The following is an 18,637-nucleotide window of genomic DNA, read 5'->3' on the forward strand; positions in this document are numbered from 1 at the left end:
AACTAATCAACAAATGACCATGAATAAATATAACCAAAACTACATAGATCATATATAATATTTTTATTGTGTCTGTCTCAGGAGATCTTGCCTCTCTAACCATACCATAAAGTCATAATGAGCAGCAAGTAAATTTTTTTCTTCTTTTCTAATCTTGAAAGTCAAGCTCAGTACTGATTAAATATCATACATTTAAGTATTTACTGATAATATATGGGCTATTTTAGAAGATCCTTGTATTATGCTGAAAAAAATGTGTGTGTGTATGTTGTTTTTTTTTTTTAACTTTCTGCCTAAACTATATGTTCACAATAGCACACCTGAACAAGAACATTAAGTCTCTAATTTTAATTCACCTTCTAATTTTTTTTTTACCTTTTCATTCCACTCTCCAAATTACATTCATCTTGTTAGGTACCTTGCAACTTGTAAAATCTCTAATTGCAGTTTTGACCTGTATGTGGTCATTGAATTGCCTGATATGGAGCCAGGCACATATTTGTCTAGCTGATACACATCTGTTCAGATAAAAAATAATTCAGAACACTACAGGGACGTCCCAAGATCAGCTGCATTCCTAGGGATAAGAACTTCTGCTGACCAGAACATTTTTAAAAGCCTGTCTTATATAGTAACTCGTGGCTATGAGTTCTGTTTTCAAGATTTTATCTATCTATCTATTTATTATTTATTTAAATCTGACATATCAAAACTAGTCCATGGAATGTAGGCTTTGTTGAAAAGCTATAAAAAATTATTGTGCAAAACTAGGATCAAAGATACTAAAGAAATTGTTTTCTATGAAGCAGAAGGGAAAAACCTTAAAAAACTCAGGCAAAGTTACTTTTCTAGTAGCACTTAAAATATGATTTTATTTATGCCCAGAGTGGGCATTACTACCTTCCAATGTCCCTTCTTATTAATTTTCAGAATTAGTAACAGTTCATTCTGTCCCCAGGTAACTGCTAAACATATATCTTCAAATAACTTAGGCTTCTTCAAGGAAATAACCACGTTGTCCTGGGATACACAAAACATTCATAAATCCCCTTTAATCTTCAGTTCTGGTGACTAAAAAGAATGTGTCCCCCATCAGACACGCCAGTCATGTTCCTTGTGCCTTGCAGAGCCTTGATGTATTCACCTATTATCTCCCCATGGTGCCGGAGTCCTCATAAATTCTGTTGACTCTGGTGAAGGAACTCTGCTCCAGGATCCTCAAAGACCCTGCTGGGCTCAGAAATCACCACTCCTTTTCATATGGAGATGTCACTCCAAGAGCGGTCAGAATATGGATTTTGCGGGCACCAAACAAAATTATAAGGCATTGGTTCCTTAAATATGTTTTCCCTTTCCCTCTCAAAATACAAAATGTGTTTGACCTCAGAGTCAACAAAACCAACACATAACATATACATGCATCACTGTTATCACTGCTAAATAAAAAGTCCTTTCTTCAAAGGGCCAATTTTCAATATTTTTCATTCCTTTTGAGCACTCTCTTTTTCTTCTCTCCCTAAAGCTTCTCAGTTATTCAATAAGCTGCATATTTTTTGTTTCAAAATGTACCTTTGGAACTTTTTCATTCCCCTTGCCAGGATCCCAGTCCATGCTCTTCATTTCTTGCGTGGACTACCTACCACCGCCTACCAGGCTTTCCTGCCTTCAGTGTCTTCCCCTCTCTTACATGCAGCACCCAGTCTTAATCCATAACCTTTTAATGTCTCCATATTATTGGAAAATAAAGTCCAAACTTCCTTAAAAAAATCCTGTCTTCTGGGACAACACACCACACTCAGCCTCAGGATATGCTTCCCTTTGTGGGGAATACACTCTGGCTTGCTGAAGTTCAGTGCCTCATTCACATGCTCTCTCTTCCCTTAAAGCAGGGGTCCTCAAACTACGGCCCACAGGCCACATGCAAATACAAATATTGTATTTGTTCCCGTTTTGTTTTTTTACTTCAAAATAAGATATGTGCAGTGTGCATAGGAATTTGTTCATAGTTTTTTTTAAACTATAGTCCGGCCCTCCAACGGTCTAAGGGACAGTGAACTGGCCCCCTGTTTAAAAAGTTTGAGGACCCCTGCCTTAAAGTTTCCTAACCACACCCACAGTTACCTTTCCATTGACAGTCATGAAACTTACTGCCTTTTGCATGTGTATGGGTTTTCCATATATATTCTTCTCTCAGCAAAGTTGACAATGAATGAATGAACTCCTGATCACTTGATTTAATAGACAGTGAACAATTTCTACCTTGCTGGACCTTTCATCTCATGCATTTCCTCATTCGCAAAATATTCTCTTCACTTGGTTTATGTAATGCTATCTTAGAATTTTCATTCTACCTAATGATCATTTTTTTATTTCCTTTTGCTGCTGCTATAGTCTGAGTGTTTGTGTTCCCCCAGAATTTATATGTTGATATTCTCACCCCCAAGGTAATGACATTAAGAGGTAACATCTTTGGGAGATAATTAGGTGATGAGGGTAGAATCTTTAGGAATGGAGTCAGTGCCATCACAAAAGAGGCCCCAGACAGCTCCCTCCCCCCTTCCACCAGGTGAGGACACAGGGGAAGGTGCTATATGTAGGCCAGGAAGGGGGTCCTCACCAGACTCTGAATCTGCTGACACCTTGACCTACACTTCCCAGCCTCCAGAACTAAGAGAAATCAATTCTGTTGTTTATAAGCTGCCCAGTCTGTGGTATAACAGCCCTTACAGACTAAGACACCAACTTTTACTCTTACCATTGTTCACCATCCCAACGAATGCCAGCCTCATCTAAGCTATGCCTCTCTCTTGCACAATTCACTGCAATGCCTCGTAACTGGTCTCTGCACATTCCGCCTCCTCCCTCTCCAATCTTTCTCATGCTGGAGCTCAGTGATCTTCTCAATCACAAATCTTATGTTACCCACCTGCTAAAAATACCTCAATAATGGTTTTCCAAATATCCATAGTCTCTCTCAGAGTAAGGTCTAAGCCAGTGGTTCTCAACCTTGGCTGCACATTAGAATCACCTGGGAATCTTTTTAAAATCCTAATTTCCGGGCCTCATCCTCCGGAAATTCTGTTTCTTTGTTACTAATGTTGTGGCCCCACCCCATAATATGCAACCAAGGTTGGAAATCACTTCTTTAGACATATACAGCTCAACACTTCTGTGCTAATTTTAAAATCTAGAACATTCTCCTACCCCTTTCAAACCTACCTACCCTCAGTACTATTCAATCTTCAGATTTGAATTTAAATGTTCCTCCTCAGGAAGGCCTTTTCTGACTTTCTAGATGAGATCAAATTCCTCTGAAAAGGACTCCCATAAAACTTGTTATGTTTGTTAGCTGTCTGTCTTCTGCCTGAGACTTAAACTCCAAAGACAAGGCACCACATCGGTCTTACCACTGTATCCTAAGCACTTAGCATGGAGCCAGGCAGGAGGTGGGTGTGCAGCAATTTCGCTAAATGTTATAACAGCATTACAAGAAAAGTGTTATGCAATCTCAGAGGTGAAAAGATTATTTCACTATGGGATAACATAAGTGACTCTTTTCTTTAAAAGCTCACAAGACTATTTTAAAATATTGGCAATACTCCTAAACTGAGTGACAATTCAAAAATTGAAAAATACTGTAATTGGACAATTTTGAATCTCAGAATTAAATGTCTTTCATTTCACTCTGGAATAAAATATTTGAAAAATGACATAATAGTTCATCAGATGCCCTAAGTATATGAACTAATCACAGGCTTGTTATGAAGATCAAGAATCGTTCATAGTCTAGGGACGTATGCATTTCCATAGCTAACATTCTTTTTTTTCCTTTTAAGTATAGTCTATCTGACAATAAAGCCTGAATGACTCTGTAAGAAAGCATGGCTATGGCCAAAAGTCATATACTTAATTCTGTAGAGTCTGTTCTCTAGCATAAGGACATCATGTAAAAATATTCTTAATTCTGAAAAAGAGGTGTAGCCAGAGAGAGCTCAGTAGTCAGTCATTACATGTGGGTTATGATTAAAATATATTCTTCTGAGGGAGAACTCAAAATCAATTTTCTGCAAGCATCACCTTATTTCTAACCAAGCAGAACTCATTACTACTGATTTTACTATTGTTACATTCCTGAAGATAAAGTGCTTTCTCAGGGGTTCTGGTTTTCATAACTCGCAAAGCTGAGTATAAAGCAGTACAGCATAGCTTCAATATTACAGTTGATTCATCCATCAGCCATTGTAAAAATAAGTGGTTGAGGAAATTGAATAAACTTGACCAAAAGAGCAGCATAATCTCTTACCATTAAAAAATAAAATGAGCACACATTTTTCAGAGAAAATAAGCCAAGCAGAATATATTCTGCCTTGCCAGAATAGACAATTTCACAGAGCTTATATGTATGCAATGCTACAATATAAAGGCACTGGAAAAGGGGCTAAAAGGACTCAAATGGTAAATGAGGTATGGCCTCCTATCATCAAAGAACTAAGAAAAAGGCCAATAACTAGCTCTACAATAGGTCAAGAGGCATTAGTTCAAGCACTGGTGCAGATGATATGCTCTAAGAATACAAAGAAATTAGTTCAAACTAGGAAAAATCAAGAAAGATTTCATGTAATATGAGTGTCAAGGGCTCACAAAGCTTTTATTAGGGAGGTCTTTCCTATCAGGAAAGAGCATGACCAAGAGGCAAAGGGCATGGGCAATGGCTCGTAGAAGGGGTAGCTGGAACACAGGGAATGCAGAGGTGTGTAGAGTAGGATGCAGGTCTGAAAAGAAAGTCTGGGTTCACAATGGGAAGAACCGTGAATGTAATCTGTCCCTAGGCAACAGAAAGCTATCCACTGTTTAAAACACACTCTTAATTGTGAGGAAAATTGTAGAAGCAAAAGGGTGGCATTAAGCTACAGGGAACTCCTGAAATGGGAGAATGATATTTTATAGAAGAGAGAGAACTCATAGGGCTTTCTGTGGAAGAATAAGAACACTAAAAGTTATATAATTGGGAAATCAGGGCAAAAGACTAGAACTCAGATTAGAACTTTTTATGAAACAGAGTAGAGAATGGAAATCAAGTTCCATTAATGTAACTCCCAAAGTAATTAAACAGGATGACAGCTAAATTCCTACTCAGATGGCCAGGCCTGCAACACACTGAGGACCTTCTACTTTTGTTACTGGACTAAAACTGAGAATGTGGCCGTGATGCCAATCATTCAGTTTTACTACCGGAAAGCAAAATACACATACCCTTAAACCTTCGTTCTTCCCTTTCCCACCTGTATAAGCTGCTAAAACAGCTAGATCCAGGGCTTTGTGAGATAGAACTAAACAAAAACCCAAGGCTCAATGACAATTTCCATCAGAGTATCAAGGCCGAGGAGGAAGGCAACTAGTCTTTATTTATTTACTTTTATCTATGTGTCAGGAAGCTCGGTGCCAAGTATTTCCCATCAAACCTCACCATTGCCTGTTATTATCCTCCTCTTCCTCCACTTTATCCTTATTTTACAGAGGGGGAAAGTGATTCTTCTGGGATGTAAAGAAAAAAGCTTAGCAAATATGGGTAGATCTGAGATTCAGCCCAGATTCATTTAACTCCAAAATCCATGCTCTTTCCAATAAAAAAAACTCTATGTCCAAAATATGTCCTCAGCAACCCTTTCCCCCTTCAATAATACCTCCTCTCCCTTTGGAGGTTCTTTCTTCATTCATTTATGCATGTTCATTCTTAAATTAATCACTGAGTAACTACTGGGTGCTAGACCTTGATGAGGACCACTCATCAGTGTAGAAAAATGTTTTATATTGAGCATGGTGCTCTAGGCATTATCCTGTTCCTCATTCAAACATGCTGTCATAATGGATGTTACAACCACATCACGTCTATTTACAATTTCCAAGATGTCTTCTGGTAAACATACAGGCTCAAAATGTTCGTGCCATAAAACCTGAGTGTCTACTCATCTCTAGGAAATATAGGAAATTTTAGTTAGTTGGAGGGAAAAGAATTTACTACAGAACTACCTGAAAGCTAATATACTAAGTAATTTTAATAGCTGAGAATTCTTGATAAAGTCAACAGAATTAAAATCAGAATCCATGAATTAAGATCATGCTGCCACAATGGTTTTAGTGTAATTTTAACTAAAGCACTATTAGTTGTGTGTGTATATATGTTAAGTACCCTCTCAATTAAAGACTTACTTATAAACCATGCAATAGAGAATGTCTCTACATCAGTTGATATAGGATTTCTAAAAAATATACCAAAGTATTGCCAATAAGATTTCATAGCCATCTAATATGGGAAACCACCTGCAACATGTAAATGAAAGGGAGGAAAGATACTGGCTGCTTTCTAAAGAGGCATTTTCACTTATCATGGGCTGCTGAATAACTCAAGGACCCTGAACAGTATAGTAAACAGAGCAATAACATAAAAAGGTGCATTTGAAAAGCATGCCACAAATTATTCACTAAGCTATATACTACAGCAAACAAATAAAACTGACACAAGAGCCCTGGCCCATGTGACTCAGTTGGTTGGAGCATTGTCCCATACATTAAGAGGTGGCAGGATTGATTCCCAGTCTGGGCATATACCCAGGTTGCGGGTTCAATCCCCAGTCAGGGCACATGTGGGAGGCAACCAATCGATGTTCCTTCCTCCCTCCCTCCCTCCCTCCCTCCCTCCCTCCCTCCCTCCCTCCCTCCCTCCCTTCCCTCCCTCCCTCCCTCCCTTTTCTTTCTTTCTTTCTTTCTTTCTTTCTTTCTTTCTTTCTTTCTTTCTTTCTTTCTTTCTTTCTTTCTTTCTTTCTTTCTCTTTCTCTCTCTCTCGGGAGGCAACCAATCGATGTTTCTCTCTCTCTCTCTCTCTCTCTCTCTCTCTCTCTCTCTCTTCTCTAAAGTCAATAAAAATATTACTAAAAATAATTGAAAGAAGAGCAGAAATGCAAATATTCCCTAATTTTTAAATTGATAATGCCTTCAGATATTGCTTTGGAGGCTGGAAGAAGCTGTCTACTACTATTATTTATCCTTACAGAATGAAAAAGGAGGTTGGAAAAAGTGCCAGTTTTCATTTTATAGTTTACTATTCACACAAAGAAGCTTGAGATCCACCAAAGACCAAACTCCAAACCAGCTGTGCCGCCAGCACATCCAAACATGCATACAGACAACTGAACTGCCCTCCCCACAGCTGCCCACACACCGACCCTCCCTTCCCACAGTGTCATCCATGATCCCAAATTTCAGACCGAAGTAAATTAGTGTAGACTAAGTCTACAGTCAAATGTACCCCCACAAAAGGGCCAATTATTGTTTTCTACTTTCCAATAATTAACTACAGTGTACTAAATACTCCGATAGATTAATCCAATAAAATAGGGGATTAAAACTAAGTGGGATTAGCAATGAAAGCTGTTAATAAAGGTGTTTGAGTTGAACATCCTATATAATAAAAGGCTAATGTGCAAATCAACCAAATGGCGGAATGACCGGTTGCTATGATGCTCACTGACCACCAGGGGGAAGACACTCAATGCAGGAGCTTCCCCCTGGTAGTCAGTGCGCTTCCACAGGGAGAGCGCTGCTCAGCCAGAAGCCCTGAGCTGGGCTCATGGCTGGCAAGTGCAGCAGTGATGGTAGGAGCCTCTCCCACCTCCACAGCAGTGTTAAGGCTGTCCGACTGACAGCTTAGGCCCGCTCCCCGGGGGGGTGGGGGAGAGGGGCGGACCTAAGCCATCAGTCGGACATCCCCCAAGGGCTCCGGGACTTGTGAGAGGGCGCAGGCTGAGCTGAGAACCCGCCCCCCCCCTCCCCGAGTACACGATTTTCATGCACTGGGCCTCTAGTAGAAAATAAAAGTCTATCTCTAACCAATGTTCCTCAATCCTAGCTGTATTTCAAAATAACCTAGGGATTATGAAAAAATACCCGATGCCTCTGCCCAACCTCCTAAGATTCTGACACAATTGGTCTGAGGTGCAATTTAGGTGTGAGGATTTTTAACAGCTTCCCAGTGATCATGACGCACAGACAGCATCGAGGCCACTTCCTGGAGCTTAGCCAGCGTTTACCAACACTGCAGAGGCAAAGCCTTTCAGAAAGTGGCTTAAACATAAAAATACACTTAATTTTAAGCTGCAAATTTGATTAATGGTATTTCTCTTTTTCACACAGGTACAAACGATTCACATATAACCACATTTTCTGTTAAAAAGCAAGTGAGCAGCTAAGTTTGTCATCACTGTGTTCACCTCCGCAGACGTCTATGCAAGGACAAGGTATTTGTTTAAGAGAAGTTTCAGAGGGACCAGAAAAGAACAGATCACCGAGGCCCGTGCTTCTCTGGGCCCAGCTCCTCAGACATCAGAGAGCTGCGCAGCCACACAAAGCAGCCCACCAGCATGGACTTGTCCTACTTTGGATTGACTCCTGCTTGGAAATTACAGACATGATGAGACGCCTTGCGGTTCACAGGATAAAAAATAATCAGATGAGGATACATACTTTACAAAATACACAGGTAGAAATAACTTCAGTTATTAAAGGCACAATAGCAAAATTAGGTATTAAAATATGCAAAGTGCCATCTAATTTGTTATGAAAGGGTCAAAGAATAAGGTCATTCTATCAAAAATATTATTATACCAGAAAGAATGAACAAATTATACTAAATACCCAAGGGGGAAAGGTATCTGTTATTAGAATAACAATGGAAGGAGGGAAAGATGCCAAAATTCTGCAATAGTACATAGGATAGGAAGCATTTTTTAGATTGTTACCAGTTACTTTTTCAGCAAGTGGCTACATCAAACTGATGTAAAATGTATAAATTACATTACATTTCACATAGACAATCCCACCTGAGCTCGTGAAAGTTATTTACACTCCAAATATTTACAAGCCTAATCGGAGATGGTAATTTGAATATCAAGCTGAGAAACATCTTTGAAGAACTACCCTGTGTCAGATCACACTGAATCAAGCACTGAGGGAGGGCACAAAAGCAACCCTGTCTGTTCTTCATGGGACTTATTAATTAAAAGAGTAATGAGGAATTTTTAGAGCTAGGATTTTGAAAGCATAAGAACCAGCTTTCTCTGGAAACAATCTTTTTCTTGTTTATTTCAAAGCACAAAACGTGGCAGACATAGTCTAAATGTATTAGAGACACACAGGCAATGTTTCTCTCTGACTCTAAGAGAAATGTGAGAGTCCAAAAACAAGAAAAATTATCATATGCTTACCATCCAGTAATTGATGCTGTGGAAACAACGCGTTTGCTCAGTGGCTGAGAGCAGCTCACCACCCGTGTCTCCTGCACAGCACGCATGTCCCACAGCGGAGGCACTCTCTGATGTGTTTCATTGCCTCACTAACCCTAAGAAATGCTTATGAGCAATTTAAATTTTAAAATCCACGTTTCCAAAACAGGAGATTCCACTGATAAGACCACCACTTACCTGCGGTGTAAGAAAAGTATAATGCCCGTCCTTATAATGAGTGCTATCTCACAGCCACAGAAGAACCCATATGGTCCCACACATTGGACCTCCCTCCAAAGAGGTTCACGCCCCAGCACTGCTGGTTTTGTACCCCTGTTACTGATAAATGTGCCTCGTCTCCATATTCCATTTAGGAATTCATTCAAATTCATTTCACAACAGGTTAGAGAGTTTAGCTCTCAGTACAGTCCAGAATATAATGCAAGTATGTGTGTTCACAGTTCCAAGTGCATGATAAAAAAGTTTATGCGTAAATGTGTTTTGGCTTATTGTCTATAACACGCTAGCATTAATTCATAGCAGTATATTTATTTTTTAGTTATGTTACTCCTTAAGGATTGGTATAATAGCATAGTTTAATCAGAAGGTAAGATTTTCTACTGATTTCTAGTATACAGCATACTGCATTTCCTATCCAAAAATTTCCTTACAAGATGTCTTTTAAATTACTTGAGATCAATATAAGAAAAAGGATGTTTTCCCTGCAAAACAAAACAAAAAAAGGGTGGGGGGGCTGTCTCATACAACTGCACAGACATATTCGGAATCCTCTATCATGGGACACATGGGTGCTTATTAGGAAGGGAAGAGGAAAGGAAGGATGGAGGGAAGGAGAGAGAATCCAGAGATACACAGAAAGTAAAGTCAAACCCACCAAGGGGGTTACCCAGGCATTCAAGATACATACTTTCCTAGAACCCAGCGAGGCAAGGAAGACGGCTGTACCATGCAGTGAGATTCAGAGCCTGGTGCAGGGAAGAGACTGGGAGGACTGATGATTCCCACTGGAACACTATATACCGCGGGATGCACGCCTGCCCTCACCTAGGCCCAGCCTCTGAAGGTCCTGGATTCCTTCGGGCCCAGCACCTACTCCAGTGCTTGTCTGGCCCTTCTTACGCCTTATCTCCACACACCCCTACTTACCAGAGTCAGCTCTTGTTATAATAACCACGATGTTTACATTTCTAAATTATTGCCTTATCACTGTTAAAGCCTTTACAAAATATTCTGAGTTTTTTTAACTTTAATTTCTTTGTATGTTGGTGATCTCTAATTTCAAAAGAATAACTCACTTTTTATATAATGAAGAAAACATATCTAATGTATAATTACCTATATAATTTATTTTGGAGCCTTTCCTTTTTTAAATTTCAATTACAGTTGACATTCAATATTATTTTGTATTAGTTTCAGGTGGACAGCACAGTGGTTAGACAATCATATACTTTACAAAGTGATCTCCCAATATTTCAAGCATACCTGGCACCATACATAATTATTACAGTGTTACTGGCTATACTCCCTATTCTGTACTTTACATCCCCATGACTATTTGGTTCCTGCCAATTTGTACTTTTTAATCACTCCACCTTTTTCTTTTCTTTATTTCTTTCATTTCACCTTTTTCACCCACTGCCTCTCCCCTACAGCAACCATCAGTCTGTTCTCCACATCTATGAGCCTGTTTCTATTTTGTTTGGGAGCCTTTCATTAGAACCAATATTAAATTAAGGGCACATCCTCGAATGTTTATGTACATTATGCATGTGTGTTTTAAATCAACTGCAATTTTAAGTAAACATCTATCATTATATTTGACAATTTATATTAGAAGACCTATGTGAAAACTAAGAAAGAAATGCTTATGCATTCATTTTTCATGCTCCTTCAGCATCTGTAGAACTGTGAGTGCTCCAACATATAAATGCTGAGCTGTTAAGGCAATTGTTTGCCTTGTCTCCTCAGTACATGGTCTGGGACAAGGCGAGAACAAGAGATGGGGCAGAGGCTGAGTAGCCTGGACCAGAAAAGTAAGCATCAGGAGAGAAAGACAAGGTCCATGCTGTGTCTGAGGAGGTGCACATGGGCAGCTGTTAAATCCAGCCACTGTTCTGACCCTTGGTCAACACCAGTGTAGCTAAAAACCTTTTCTTAAAACCACACTCACATAAGCCAAGAAGCTGGGTCTAGGGAAGGCAACGGGACACTGAGACTCAGTCTTCCGGATATAAAGCACTCAAAGGGGACAGCCAGGAGGAGGTGAACAACCCTAAGCATTGTCAGCTAGAAGGGTAGGGATGCTCCCAAAGCCATCTGGTTGGATGGGTTGTTTCACAGGACCCTAATCTTACTAGCAGATGAGCTAAATTCATCCTAAACTAATTGTACTGCTCTGCACACAACCTCCACACTCACTCTGTATTCAATGAGCTTCACAAATAAAGCAATGAATTCATTTAATTTGAATTTATCATACTTTCTCTTTCTCTAGCCAGTTACTCCTCCAGTAGCCTATCTATCATTTCTAAAGACACACTGAGTACATAACATTGTAAGGGGAAAAGCACATACCTGACACTTCATCCATCTACTTCCCTCCTGTGAATGCCAAATTACTATACAAGTATCATAGCAAACTCCAGATTCCCCTTGCCTGCCTTCCCCCCACCCCAGTCTCTCTCTCTGTCTCTGTCTCTCTCTCTCTCACACACGCACACACACACACACTCAATAAGGCACTGCTCCTGACACCGTGCACCTTCAATCCCTAGTCAACACTGAAGAATAGTCACTAATAGTCACTAACACCTGCCTGGCCTATCTCTAAGCTCTGGGTCTCGCTCACCCACCACCTCAGTCCTAGATGAAATCCTTGCCAACATCATGAAGCCATCTTTAAGAAACTGTTCTAGATTAAAGAACATAGTTTTTCTCTTTAATTTTCTCCACTGTAGACCAAGCAGATTCTTGGGAGAAAAATTTAGTGTTGCTCTAATTTATTCATGACCCCTCTTCCCCACTCCCCCCTATAAATTAGGATGTGCTCAGATAGAAGGAAGGAAATACATGGATAACAATGGCCTACACCAGTGGTGGGCAAACCGCGGCTCACGAGCCACATGCAGCTCTTTGGCCCCTTGAGTGTGGCTCTTCCACAAAATACCACGTGCGGGTACGCACGTACAGTGCGATTGAAACTTCGTGGCCCATGCGCAGAAGTCGGTTTTCGGCCTGGGCAAGTCTATTTTGAAGAAATGGTTCGGAAGTGGGGGGTGTCGGTTAGTCTGGCTACGGGAGATGCGGCACAGGCAGGCCGAGGGATACGCAGTGTGGGGGAGGTAAATTGTAAGGAATTTAATTTTATCAATAAATAATATCGTTATTAAGTATGATATCAAGTTTTATTCAACGTACCTATAGTTTAATTAAGACTTAAAACTTTAAGTAAACTTTATTAAGTTAATTTTAGGGAACGTTGTAGAGTGAAAGAAGATGTAGTGTTGAGGATTGAGAAAGGTATGTTGAGATGGCTTGGACATATAGAGAGGATGAACGAAAGGAGATAGACGAAACAAGTATACAAGACGAGTGTGGATGGGAGAGTTGGAAGGTGTCGACCTCAGCGAACGTACCTCAATCAGATTGAGGACATTTTTAGCAAAGGCCAGCTTAGGAGTACCCTAATTAATTAATAACAATGTACCTACCTATATAGTTTACGTTTAAAAAATTTGGCTCTCAAAAGAAATTTCAATCATTGTACTGTTGATATTTGGCTCTGTTGACTAATGAGTTTGCCGACCACTGGCCTAAACCATCGTTGACCTTTATAAAAATTCCTTATAAAGTAAGCCTAGAGTTGCTTTGACCTCTCAGCAATATCGAGAAGGACCCAGGTTCTTCTTATTCTACTACTTCACCATCCTTAGCATGTTGGCATTAATCTATAATGATAAAAGCGCAATATGCTAATTAGACCGGATAGCCGAACAACCTTCCGGATGTCATTCCAGACGAAGCCTCGGTGGTGGGGGCCAAGGGAGAGGCAGTTAGGGATGATTAGGCAGGCAGAAAGAGTGGTTAGGGGCAATCAGGTGAGCAGTTAGGGGCGATCAGGCAGGCAGGCGAGCAGTTAGGGGTGATCAGGCAGGCAGGCGAGCAGTTAGGAGATAGTGGTCTCAAATTGCAAGAGGGTGTAGGCCAGGCTAAGGGACCCCCCACCCCGTGCACAATTTTGTGCACCAGGCCTCTAGTTTTCAATATTGCCTCCAGTTTCAAAATGGCTACTACAGTCCCAGGCATCATGTCTTCATGTGGCAGTGCCTCATACAGGAAAAAGAATGATTGAGGTTAAAAAAAATATATTAATCGCTCTCTTTCAGTAACCTCAGTCTTTTTAACCAAAGAAACAAATATTTATCAAAAGCTCATAAAACTGCCCTGGCTGTTTGGGCTCAGTTAGTTGGGCGTTACCCCGTGCACCCACAAGGTTGCTGGTTCGATTCCCAGTTAGAGCTCATGCCCAAGTTGTGAGCTTGATCCCAGGTAGGGGGCGTGCACAAGGCAGTTGATCAATGTTTCTGTTTCTCTGCCTCTCTCTTTCTCTTTCTCCCTCTCCCTTCCTCTCTCTCAAATCAATAAAATAAAATAATTAAAATTAAGAAAAAAAGCTCATAAGACTGCTTTTTACCTTTCAATGGCTGCTGCCCAACCTTAGAACAATATTGGCAAAACAAGTCAAAGGTGTTCATGGGTTAACTCACTGGACATGAGCACACTTCTGCCAAAAGAAAATTGGGAGTTCTTTAGTAAGGAAGAAAAAAGCTAGATATAGAGTAGACAACTTACTATGTCTGCCATGCACCACCACAAGGGTTCTGAGGAATGTCACTGGATATCTGGGCTTCTTTGATCCTTCCTCCCTTTCTCTCTCCCTCCCTTTCTCCTTCCTTCTTTCTTCCCACTGCAAAGGGGCATTTAAGTAAAATAAAAATGTGGCATAATTCTCCCTTCTATGTATAGTTTAGTCCTTTAATAAATAATATTTAAAAATATTTTCTCTTTAAGAAGCTGTAGAAAAAGAAATTAAATAGCTGAGTTCCTAAAATGCTTTAAAAAGTATATCATACTTCCTTATTTGTTTACTTCGACTTTCAGCTCTGCTTTATTTCAATCTGGGTATCTCAGTTGCTTCGATGGGTAGTTGATACTGTAAATTCAGTTCCTCAGCCCCTCTTTCTGTCAAGAAGTATTTCATTCAACATTTATCGAGGGCCTGCTGTCTAAACACTCCAGAAGAGTTGCATATGTAAAGCAACCCTGAAAGTTCCAGAAAGAAATATTTAATAATATAAATACATCTATAACATCATTTTGACTTTTAGCTATGAAGTTTTCTTAGAGCAAGGTATGCCAGCCTTTCAAATTATACATCTTGAAATAACATCTGTGTTCCTCCTTTATTTTCCTATCAATCTACTTTACCCCTTTAAGGTTTTTTTCTTTCCCTTTAAGAGTGACTCTATTTATCTGAATCAATCCATTTATTCCTTATTTTTCAAGTTTAAGTTAACAGATTGAAAGATAGATTATGTCCAAACATCTGCGATGAAACGCTTTACCTGCAACTCCTGCTGTGAGTAAAACTGATTTTAATTATATGGTATTTGAAAATTTCTCTCACAGGCGCTGTGAAAGTTTTCAGAGTAAGAACAAGTTATCGCCAAGGCTCTCACTGTTAGGGACACTCTTATTCCAAACAAAAAATACATCATGTCACTATATCAGGGTTATAAATAGGCCACAGTAAACAGCAGTTTTGATATCTTGGATGTTTACAATAGTCACACTTTAAGATTACTGGAAATTTTTATATGTATGCATTGTGTCAATCATAACTTCACAGAGAAAATTAAGTGATTATGTTTGCCATTCACTGGGTACCATTACCTAGAAAGACTCTAGAGCAGCGGTTCTCAACCTATAAATCATATAACACTATTTAGTAACATCTGGATATTAGGATAGTGAGCTTTCCTGACAATCCCCCAAACTGAAGTTAGTGAGTACCTATCACCCATAGCAATCATGTGTGCACTACACTTGCGTACTCCTAATGTGACAGTCACATTCTTTCCATGGGTCCTTTTCCTTTGCCAACCCCTGGAATGTTGGAACCCACAGTACCCCCAGCTCTATTCTCCCCATGAGTCTCATCTACAGCTATACCTTTAACTATTGCTTAATATAAATGAATCTTAAGTTTGTGTCCCCATTTACAGCCCACGCATGTCCTTTGAATTTTAGGGCCATACTTGCACCTTCCTTCTAGATAATTCCCATATAATCAAGGTCAGGTTACACTCAGACAAATCCGCACTCAACCTTTTATTCTACAAACTTATTTCTGTGTTCACTAACTAGATTCAAAGTGTCACAATCAATTCAATATCAGGATTGGAAACCTCAATTACCCTAAATGCCTCCATCTCCCTTAACCGCTCTCTGAAATCACTCACAAATGTCTGAAGTGTCTACTCTGAAATCATTCAAAATTGTCTGACTTCCTTTCGTTCTATCATAGATCTAGTACAACTCATCATTCTTTATGGTGATTTTGGTAAATGCCTTTAAAACTTGCCTCCCTCCAATCACTGCTTGTCTCCTTGCCTCCAATCACTGCTACAGTCAAAACATCCTCTATGTTCCACTTCATCTGACAAATATTTATTGAGCAACTTCTGTGTGTCAGGCTTTGAGGTGGGCATTTAGTAGAGAATGCTTATCAAATTAAAGACCTACACATACCCAACTTGTGTGGCTCAGTGGTTGAGCGTCAACCTATGAACCAGTCAAGTTTAATTCCCAGTCCGGGCACATGCCCAGGTTGCAGGTTCAGTCCCAGTGGGGGGTGTGCAGAAAGCAGCCGATCAATGATTCTCTCTCATCATTGATGTTTCTATCTCTCTCCATCCCCCTTCCTCTCTGAAATCAATAAAAATATACTTTTTTTAAAAGAAGACCTATACTTCTCAGTGAATTTAGGCTCTCGATCAGGAGAGCCTAAATAAATAGACTATGGCAGCAACTAAGTAAACAAATAAATAGCCCATAGGGGGTGTTTGCTTAAAGAATAATTGTGAGGGGTTACTGTGTATATAGAGTACACACTTAGGAGGTGTCATTTAGAATCAGACCTCTAGGAAGGGAAGAGGCCAGCCACAAAGAGAGTCCAAGAGAAGAGCATAACAAAGGCCAAGGCAAGAAGAGCCTCGAGGGCTGGAAGGAGGCCCATGGTGGCTGGGACAGAGTTGACAAGGGGTGTGTATGAGAGAAGGTGGGAGAGGTGAATAGAGGTGAAGTCACCCACAGCATCCCAGCACTGACCACAAGTCTGTATATAACGTGAAGTGGACTGGATACAGAGAAGGGTTTTCCACAAAGGAGTAACATGATCTAATTTACTTTTTTTGTTTTGTTTTTAAATCACCAGAATTATGTTTCCCAATCCCGATATTAGGGTCAATCCCCTGCATCAAAGGAGTTCCATGGCTCCTGATGAAGGGGGTGAGCACATGTTCTAGTTTGTTCAAGTGAGTCCTGGTTTTTGCCTGTTGCCCTAGTATAATTAGTAATAGTCCCTTCCTTTCTCTCTCATAAGCATCCGACCCAGACCATAAGTTGTATGGTAAACTTACTGATAGGATATACAGTAAAACAGTCTCTAGGCTGATATTCAAGGCTCTTCTGATCCTGGTCCCAACTCACCTCTCTTCCCTCTCATCCCCTTTGAATTTTAGGAACATACTTCCACCTTCCTTCTAGGTAATCCCTGTATATTCAGGGTCAGATTATAATCAGACAAATCTGAACACAACCTTCTACCCTACAAGCTCACTTCTCCCCCGTCACATCACTACCTTACGGTGTTCTGGTCACTGCGAAGTGTGGCTGGCAGTATCCTGAATGGGACGCGTGTCTTCCACTGCTCTGCCTTTGTTCCTGCGACTGCCTCAGGACCATCTCATGACTAGTAGCCAGACCTGGGAGACCTTCTAGAAACCAGGAAGAATGAATAGCTTCCCCTCTGCACTTGGTTAGCACCTCTATTATCCCATTTATCACAACTATTTTCCCTGCTAGAACAGTAGGAACCTAGTGGCAAGGACAGCACCTCCTCTTGTAGGTTTTGGGTCCTCATCACCTGGTCCACAGCTGGTACTTGATATATGATTACTAGATGAATTATTTGATATAAAAGCGACATAAATATACAAATAATATTTAATACCAAAGCAACATAAAATACATATACCAATAAGGTTGAACAATGTGATTTTAAAATTAATTTATCTGTAAGGCTTAAAACATTGTTGCCTTCACATCTATTTTCATTCTCTAAATTCATCCCACTGCTTAATGTAGCCCATTCATTAGGAAGTTACAATAAAGTTTTAATAAATGGCTAGAAGTAAAAAAATCTTTATAGGCCTAGAAGAAGTCTAGTTTTGGGAAACTAAACAATTTCTAAATAATTGTGAAACTGAAATAAAACAGATGGAGATATTAACAAAAGGTAATTTCACACTCACCACTCTTAAACAATCCGGAACACATCCTGCTCAGAAGAAGTTTTTGACGCAACTGCAAAACTTCAGCTTCCAGGGTTTCAACTCTAGATCTCCACTCCGACTCCTGCCCCGACACGACCCTCGCAAGGTGCTCTGTGTGTTCTCTGCTGCTTCTGTCTGCTGGCTTTGAGCGGATAATCGCCAAGGCCAGAGCCAGCTTTGCAGTTCTCAGATACCATACTTGATTATTCATCCTGGCTTCTGTCCCTATGGGGCAATAAGAAAGAAAGTTATGGAAGTGCCTTTCAACTTCTGCACTGTATTTCATTTGCTCAAAATTGATTTTACAGAGTAACACTAATTAATAAGTTTATAATACCAGCTGACACCAAGTAACAGAAAAAAATTTCCCAGAAACTGAAAGCATTATGAAAAATATGCAGAAGAAAAATCTATGCACATGCATATTAAGTTTATTAATATTAAAAACAATAGGCTCAGACAATTTGAGAAATTCTTGGGATGGAAAACACATACATTAATTCACTTAGTGATATCTAACAAATGGCATACATCAAAGTCTCTCTCTCTCTCTCTCACACACACACACACACACACATGTGGTCCCATCCCCCCAAAAATTCTAATTCAGTAAGTCAGGGGTAGAACTGATATGTTTTTATAACTTTTTTTTATTTTTCAATTACAGTTGACATACAATATTATAGTAGTTTCCGGTGTACAACATAGCAATTAGACATTTAT

General features: G+C 39.8%; 1 protein-coding gene across 1 annotated transcript in view; it reads right to left on the reverse strand.

Annotated features, from left to right (window-relative positions):
* MEI4 (meiotic double-stranded break formation protein 4) overlaps positions 1-18,125 on the reverse strand; it is a 119,324-nt gene extending 101,199 nt beyond the window's left edge. Inside the window, exon 1 of the mRNA XM_023755201.1 lies at positions 17,894-18,125. Within this exon, the coding sequence (XP_023610969.1) occupies positions 17,894-18,125 (232 nt within the window). The remainder of the gene's footprint in view (positions 1-17,893) is intronic.
* Between the last annotated feature and the right edge of the window lie 512 nt (positions 18,126-18,637).

Source organism: Myotis lucifugus, unplaced genomic scaffold, assembly GCF_000147115.1.
Source record: "Myotis lucifugus unplaced genomic scaffold, Myoluc2.0 scaffold_71, whole genome shotgun sequence".
Classification (NCBI taxonomy): domain Eukaryota; kingdom Metazoa; phylum Chordata; class Mammalia; order Chiroptera; family Vespertilionidae; genus Myotis; species Myotis lucifugus.